General features: G+C 49.1%; 1 protein-coding gene across 1 annotated transcript; it reads right to left on the bottom strand.

Annotated features, from left to right (window-relative positions):
• On the bottom strand, nucleotides 1-7571 carry WAS (WASP actin nucleation promoting factor). The gene is made up of 12 exons (XM_037159649.2): nucleotides 7395-7571; nucleotides 6900-7040; nucleotides 5757-5843; nucleotides 5555-5657; nucleotides 5440-5481; nucleotides 5293-5346; nucleotides 4232-4406; nucleotides 3161-3203; nucleotides 2808-2961; nucleotides 2186-2607; nucleotides 1831-1945; nucleotides 1-293 (listed from the first exon to the last, which is right to left on the bottom strand). The coding sequence occupies exons 1-12, from the start codon at nucleotides 7524-7526 to the stop codon at nucleotides 238-240; spliced, it is 1524 nt and encodes a 507-aa protein (XP_037015544.2). The 5' UTR covers nucleotides 7527-7571; the 3' UTR covers nucleotides 1-237.
• Nucleotides 7572-8647: the final 1076 nt, after the last annotated feature.

Here is an 8647-nt window from a genome sequence, read left to right as displayed (position 1 = left end):
TTTAGAGAAACAAAAAGATGGTTATTTTATTTTTGTTTTAAAATCCTTGACTGAGAACTGAGAAATTTTGTATAAAAAGCGCCATTGCTAAGGCAACTGGGGGCCAGTCAGAGATAACAGCACTGGAGGGGTTGGTGGGGAAGAAATGAGCCTTGGGGGCCTGGAAGCCGAGAAAGGAAGGCAGCAAGCAGCAGCTGCCTGTGGATCAGGTGCAGAACAGGTGGGGATGGTGGCCACTTAATCGTCCCATTCATCATCCTCATCGTCATCTCCAGCCTGGTCCTCCCCTTCGTCTAGAGAGGGATAGAAAGAGTGGAACTCAGGTAAGCGGGAGGGTTCATAAGCCCTGGAGAGGAGGTTTCCCAGGGTCTGAGAAGTTGGGTCTCAGGGTCCCGGGGGGCTGAGGTTTCCTGCTAGGAAATCAGATCTGGGGCCTATGCATTAGATAAAGATGGGGCCCCCTCAAAGGAGGGAGAAACAGGGTTCCTGTTTGGGACAAGATAGAGATTATAGTTGGGGTCTGGGTTCTAGTTGGAGTTGGAGTTAATATTACTGTCAAGAATGTGTGCTTAGTTGGGATATTATTGTTACACAAAAGATGAACATGAACAGGTTTGTCACGTGAATTTATTTATTTGTTTGTTTAAATTTTTATGTATTTACTTTTTAGAGAGAGAGGAAGGGAGGGAGGAAGAGAGAGAAACACCACTGTGAGAAAGACACATGGGTAGCCTGCCTCTCGCACAACTCCAACCAGGGAACCCGGCCCGCAACCCAGGCAGGTGCCCTGACTGGGAATTGAACTGGTGACCCTGTGGTTTGCAAGCCACTGCTCAATCCTCTGAGCCACACCAGCCAGGGCTATTTGTTTATTTTACTTTTATTTATTAATTTTTAGAGAGAGAAGAAGACAGAACGAGAAAGAGAGAGAAAACCATCTATTTGTTGTTCCCCTTATTTATGCATTCATTGGTTGATTCTTGTATGTGTGTGCCCTGACCAGGGATGGAACCCACAACCTTGGGCATATGGGGACAACGCGCTAACCAACAGAGCTACCTGGCCAGGGCTGGGGTGAATTGAAATATTATTACCAATAGTGGAGTAAATTACAATATTATTGTTTCATAGTGGGTTAACATCAATATTGTTGACACATAATGGTGTGGATGATCATATCAGTGTCAAAAGATATGAGGCTCATTACAATGTTGTCATATAATGGATTTGTGTTAATCTTGTGAACGCGCTCTGGGGTTCATGTTAATAGTATTATCAAAGTTGGAGTTAATTATATTATTGTCACATAGCAGGTTGAGTTTCATATTATCCTCACATAATTGACAATATTGTTGACACACTAGGGGATTCCTGTTAACATTATTGTAAAAAGATGGAATTAGTTCCAATATTATCTTAATGAGTTAGTGTTAATCTGTTGATGTATGGAGTTAGGGTTAATATTCCTGTCAAAGATGGGATTCTTTTTAATATTATCATCACATAGTGAGCTAATGTTAACACTACTGAACAAACAGGATTAATGTTAATAGTGTGGACATAGCTTGTCATTAATGTTAACATTATTGTCGAAGACAGAGTTAATTATAGTATTGCTACATAATGACAATGTTAACATTGTCAAAAAGGAGACTGATACAAGATTCCTGTTATCACTACCATCAACAGATGGGGCTAATGTTACTACTGATGGAGGCTGTTGGGGTTGTTTGGGGGCCAATACTAGCTCTGGGAGACAGGGCCACCGTCCTGGCAGGATGGGCTTCAGAGAGGGCAGTTCTCAGGTGGCAAGGAAGGGCAGACTCTCACCTGAGGAATGAATGACTCTGCTTCTCTTCTGCATTACATGCATCAGGGCACCCACCAGCCCCTCGGAGCTCTGAGGTGGTGGCTGCAGTGCTGAACTCTCTGAGGCCCCAGGGGTCTGCAGCAAGCAGGGTACAGCACGGAGGGCTCAGAGTCTATGAGAGCACTACTCCCCACCCTTTCCAGTCCCCTTCAAGGCTCCAAGCCCACCTCTCTGCGTTAACCTCCCAACCCTATCCCTGAACCCCAAAAGCCTGGGACCCCCATCAGTCTCAGCCCCAGCACCATAATAACATTCTGACTTGCACAGTACACCCCAGAGTCCCAGACCCCCAGTCCTTCATCCTGCTGGCCTCACCTTGTTCAGCTGAATTCCCTGTCGGATTTGATCCAAAAGAGCCCCCCGACCTCCAGCAGGGGCCAGGCCCCCCAAAGGCCCCAGAGAAGGAGGGCCTGGGGGAGGAACTGGTCCATCCCCAGAGCTGGGTGGTGGTGGTGGCGGCGGCGGCGGCGGCGGTGGTGGTGGTGGTGGCAGGGGTGAACCCCCAACTCCAGGGGGTGGAGGGGGTGGTGGCCCAGAACGTCCTGTGGCTGGAGGGGGTGGTGGTGGAGGGCCCCCTCGTCCTGGAAGTGGGGGTCCCCGGGGAGTTGGTGGGGGTGGTGCACCTCCGAAAGGTACAGGGGGCAGTGGACCAGAACGACCCTTGTTACTCCCCACAGAAGGGGGCCGGGGAGGCTGGTTCCCTCCTCGAGATGGCGGTGGGGGCGGTGGAAGCGGTTCTGAGGAGGGGAAATAACACAGCTATTATTATACTTTTCTTCCAAGCCTGTTTCTCTCATTTGTAAAATAGGTACCCAACTGACCAACTCCCGATTCAAGCAGTAGAGAGGTTTCCATAAGGACTGAGCAACTGGTGTATCTTTTGGAAGTCAGCTACCAGGGTTGGAGAAGAAGCAGGTGTCTAGAAGGAGGGACTCACCCTGGCGCCTCATCTGATTCCTCACAGCTTCCAGCCCGCCCTGATCCTCAATGAAGTCATAGATAAGTTTGGAGGTCTCAGCATCAGTGAGCTGGGCCTCACTGATTCCCGCTCTAGAAAACAGGCTCCGCAGATCTGGGTCTAGGTTGTTCACCTGCCCAGGAGGAAAAAGTCAGGGGCAGGGTGGGTGAATAAGGTGGGGAGGGAAGGGGTATGTGTTATCACTGCATCGACCCCAGAGAGGGATCTGAAGGAGTGTGGGAAGGGTGGGGTCTGGGAGTAGGTCTGATTGCTGGACTGTGGAAGGGTAGGTGAAAGTCAAATGGGGTCCAGGGAACTTTGGAGTTACTCACGTCAAATCCATTCTGGGGGTCCCATCCTACATGGCTGACATGTCTAGGGAAGATGAGGAGACCCCAGTAAAGCCCCACTGCCTTTCCTTCCCTCCCTTCCTAGTAAGCCCTCCTGCCCTTTCCAGCCAAGTGGGACTCTGAAGGGCCAGAATTAATTAAAGGAGCCATAAGTGAATGGATGAGTGAATGAATGAGAGCAGTAGTTATGAATTAGAAGGGGTCCATAGTTTGTGGTTCCCATCTGTCCATTTCATCCCTTTTCCCACTGTCTATCCATCCATTCATTTGTCCACCTAGCCAAACACATTCACCTGAAGACCACTGATTTGTCATATATTTGTCTCTCCACTTATTTGCCCACACACATCTGTTTACCCATTTGTCCACCAATCTGTCCTCTCACACACTTGTCCACCCACCTATCCATCTACCCATGTGCCCATGTTTCCATCCATCCACTCATTTGTCCCCATTCAACCACATACTTCTGTCCGTTTATCCATTGAACAGTTCATTCATCCACATATCTGGCCACCTATCCATCCGCAACCATCCAGATTGGTTCTTGTCTGTGAACCAATCAGCCTATATATCCATCTGTCCACACACTCACTCATTCACTCACCCATCCTTCTATCTACCCACTTCCCATTTACCTATCCATCTATCCATCCAACCACTTATCCATTTATTCTCCAACCCACCCATTCATTTATTCATTTCATTCATCCATCTATTCATCTACCCACCCATCTATCCATCTATCAGCCCACCCAGGTTAGGACCAGAGTGAGACAAGTAAGATGCCTAGGGTTCAAAATTTAAGGAGGCACTCACTCTCAGAGTCATGAATTGCACTTGCATGACCCTGAAACTGACTGTCTCTGTAAATTTTGCAGCCTTCATGCCTCACTTGCCTCTCCCTAGTTTTGGCCTTGTACCCACCCACCCGTCCACTCGTGTCCACCCATCCATCTGCCCATCCTTCCATCCACTTAGCTCTCCCCCTGTCCACCTGTTCATCTGCTTCCCTCCCAGGGGTCTGTGGGCCTGCTGGAGAAAGGTTCTCACTTGAATCCACAAGGTGCACCAATATCAGCTTTTCTGATCTTTTTCTTCCCAGAGCGTTTCTTATCAGCTGGGCTAGGCCCAGGTGCGGGGAGCCCACGGTATCTTGAACTTGTGATATCTGGGTTCTGGATGTCCACTGTTACTAGCCCCAGGGATGGTGGGCCAGCTGCTGGGCCTGTGGGGAAAATAGGGTGACTAAACCATTGACCCATTTACCTACCAACCAAAGCATAGGGGCAAGAGACAGGAAGACTGCTAAGGAAATCTGTGGGTGTGTTTGATGGTCACAGAGGTAGTAGGTGAGTGATCCAGGGAGGGGTTATGGAGAAGTAGATGGGCAGTTCCCACAAACCATTCATATATTTTATTCACTCATTCATTTGTTCATTCACTCATGCTTATCACTTAAGTAGTGACTCATTTATTCACTAGCTCATTAACTAACTAATGTGTTAAATTATTTGTTCACTGATTCATTCATTCAATCATTGCTTTCTTTGCTGATTGAAAAATTTTTAAAGATTTTACTTATTAATTTTTAGAGCATGGGGGAAAGAAGGGAAAGAAGGGGAGAGAAACAGCAATGTGTAAAAAACCGGTTGCTTCTTGCATGCCGCCAATTGGAGACCTGGCCCAAAACATAGGCAATGCGTGCCCTGACCAGGAATCAAACCGACAACCTTTCGATCTGAGACCAGTGCTCAATCTACTGAGCCACACCAGCCAGGGCTGATTGAAATTTTATGTCACTTTTTTTCATTTGTTTAACTATTTAGTTCATTCAATCATTCACTCATTCTTTAATTTACTCAATCATCCCTCTATCCATTCATCCACTTATCCACATACCAATTCGCCTATGCATCTATATATCTATCCCTATTTTGATCCTCCCATCAATTCATTCCCTCACTGAACCATCTATCCACCACCATTACATCCACCCATACATCCATCCAACTATCCACCCATTCATTCACCCACTTGTCTATGCACCCACCAAATTACTCATCCACCCACATACTCCCCACCTTCCTGTCCAAAGAAGAATTAGCACTCACCCCCTTGGTCTCCACTTGGGGGCGGGGGCAGGGGTGGGAGCCCTCCTCTTCTCTCTGGGAAAATGGAATGGGTAGAGAGCTCTGACAATCCTGTCACAAGTTCCTGGGCTAGCCCCTTATTACTCCTACTTACACTAAAGGACTCACCTTCATTGGCTGGTGCTGGTGGTGGGGGTAGATGGCGTCTGTCTGTGGAGAGACAGGTAGACTAGGAACCAGAACCATGAGAGGGGCTTTTACAGCACCTCACTCTTGCACTCACCTCCACTTTGCCTCTGATTCCTTTTTTGTATCTTCTCCTGCACCAGGGTCTGGAAGGCCTTGGCCTCGCCCTCGTTTGCAAAGTTCAGCCCCACTTGGCAGTCCTGTGCACACCTCAGGGTCAGCAGCCTTCCAAGCCCCCCATACATTTTCCATCTTCCCCCACACCCCAACTGAGGTCCAGGGGTTGGGTGGTCACTTACATCTCCAGCAAAGGTGTGGAAGAAGGGGGTAGGAGTGGAGTAAACCAGTTGTGAGTACAGCTCCTGCTCCCAGAGCAGCCGGCCTGCCTGGAGAGGTGGGGAACACAATGGCACTGAGACATGCCCTGGGTGGCAAGTCTCTGTTATCTGGGTAGGGAGCATGGTGTCCACATTTGGGACCCCAGGATCTGATTTGGATATTTCCAATTTAGCATCCAAGAGTCGGGTGTCTAGGGGTCAGATGCGGAGAGATTTGTTACAGTATGGGAGTCGGACACCACAGTAAGGAATTTGGATTTGGGGTTTGTGGCCATAGATGTGGGATTTGGGGGCTTGAATTTGAGGGTTTTGGACTTCAGTCCTGAGAAACTGAGGCCATCCTATACTCCATCCCACATTCCCCCTTCATTTGGGCAGGCAGGGCTCCAGTGTTGGGAGTTGGGGTTGAGATTTGAGGTTTGGATATACAGACTTGGAAGTTTGGGGGGAGGGGGCTTCAGCCAACATAGGTGTAATCTGAGGTTTGTGGAACAGAGTTATGGCTTAGGAGTTCAGTTAGTACTTCATGGCTCTGGGATCCTGATGTGGTTATGCTGGTTCACCTTTATGGGCTTAGAAGGGTGAATGTGGGGTATGTGCCTGCAGAGTTCAGGTTGGGGGCTTACAAACCCCCAACAGACAGGCATTCTGGAATCCATGCTATGGAGTTAAAAGGGTAGATTTGGAGCTCCAGTCTCAATGGCATATTTAGGTTTGGGATTTCGGGAACAGATTTATGATTTCAGAGCTAAGTAAACATCTGTAGTTCAGGAGTTTTGATGGGGAATTTTTGGGGCCCAAAATGTTGAATTTAGAGTAGATTTGAGTCTCCGGTGAAAATATAGTTACTCATTTTTTAGTTCGTGGGACACATTAGACTGAGGTGGTATCCTAATATGTGGAGGGTACAGACATTTACATGGAGACTCCAGGGTCAGCCATTGCAGACCGAGAAGGGCAAACCAGAGTTTGATGTCTGAATGAAGTCTTTGGTTCTGGGGCCCAGTGGTTCATTGACCTGCCTGAGGGTTCAGGGCTATGGACACAGACCTAGGTTTGCAGGTTGAAAATGGGTTTGCATGTGCAGTAGGGGGCAGGGATCACCTGAGGGCTATAAAGGCGGATGAAGTAGGATTTCTGGGGGTTATCCTTCACGAAGCACACAGCCCCACAATGCTCCTTGGTCCAGCGCTCAGCTCCAGGGGGCACCGCCAGGTACAGCTGAACAACTGCGGTGGCCAGTGTCTGGGAGGGAAGAGCAGGGCTCAGTGGAGTCTGGTTGAGGCAACCAGAGGGTCTGGGAGATAGACTTGGTCCTTCCTTGCCCATGGCTGTTCTGACCCCAAAGTAAGAGCCGCAACCAGGGAGACAGTGGATAGATAGACATGAAGATCTTCCTGGGATTGGTGGATGGGGGTAAGTGGATTCTAGGAGAGGAGATGATGGAGAGGGAAAAGAGGAGGAGACTGGGGAAGATGAGGAGAGAGGAAGGGGAGGAAAGAAGGAGAGGGGGAGGATTCGAAAAAGGAGGAAGAGGTAGAGGAGAGGAAAAGGAGGAAAGGGAGAAAGACAGGGAGGGGCAGGAGGTCCCCAGCTCACCCAGCATTTTCTTCCCAGCATGTCGAAGAGTCGCTGGTTCTCCTGGTCCTGGAGGAGGGTGGAAGGTATGTTCTGCTGAACTGCTAGTGCTCCGCGGCCCCCAGGTCTGCCTCCCGCAGGGCCCCCACTCATGGTGCCTCCTGCCCTTGTCCTCTTCAGCTAGTCTCTGGGTGCAGGGTAAGAAGAGGAACTTCCGCAGTGAGCAGGGGAACAGGAAGTGCAAAAAACCACAAGAGAAACAAGTCCTCCAGAGGCCCCTCGGTGGGCCTGGGCTCCTCCTCCCTAGGACAGGCTTGGACCCTCTGCCCTCAGACTGGGACCCTCCTCCATCTGACTGGTTAGACCCATCTTTTGGACCAATTCATGTACTGTTCCTTCTTTCTTACTCTCTGGGACCCATCTCCCTCCGACTGGCTGAGATCCTGCTCCCTCTGTTTGGCAGCAAGAGCTAGGCCACTACAGCACTTCTGTAGGGCGTTCTGCCATGACTGGGAACAGTCATGGGGCTGAGAGGCCTCCTTCCTCCTCAAAGTATCCAGTTGGCCAGGGCCTGAGGTCGAAAGCCCGTAGCGCCCAAGGATTACTGTCCTAAAACTTTTCCTTTAAGGACACAGTGAGTGGTGAGTGCCTGGGATCCCACCCTTCTCCTGAGAACCCAACAACCTGGCTCACTGCCCTATCCCTTACTCTTGCCTTCCCACAGCTGCCAAATTACTTTCTGCTTATCATCACCTTTTTTTTCAAGAAAGGAATGCCTAAACAACATCTTGTTTCATTCTCATTGCTTTTGAACTTTTAAAGTATGTTATCTTCAGAGACTTGCTTTTCTCCCACTCAACATTTTATTTTTATCTAACATTCATGTAGCACGGCGTATGTGTGCCAGGCACTGTTCTGACCCCTTTGTAAATACTGACTCACTTAAATCCCTCATAACAGCCTGTGGGACACACGAAGTTACCATGTCCATTTGACAGAGGGAAATGAAGGAACTGAGGCACAGAGTGGTTGAGTGACCTTCCCATGAGCTCCCAGCTCGCAAGTGGGAGAGCCCAGATTGCACGCCAGGCTGGCTAGGTGCAGAGGGCACACTTTTCATCACTATGCTCCACACCCTTCTCTTTGCCTGTTACTGAGACTTGTATTTGCCTGCAATTGGTAGTTCATTTTTACAGCTATATAGTGTGACTGTGCAACTTGTTTATTCATATTCTCCTGCTAACAGCTGTTTCTGGCTGCTGCTGTTGGGAGCC

The sequence above is a fragment of the Artibeus jamaicensis genome, unplaced genomic scaffold, assembly GCF_021234435.1.
Source record: "Artibeus jamaicensis isolate MK-2021 breed Jamaican fruit bat unplaced genomic scaffold, CSHL_Jam_final contig_60, whole genome shotgun sequence".
NCBI classification, from domain to species: Eukaryota; Metazoa; Chordata; class Mammalia; order Chiroptera; family Phyllostomidae; genus Artibeus; species Artibeus jamaicensis.
This window is presented reverse-complemented; position numbering and strand designations above follow the sequence as displayed.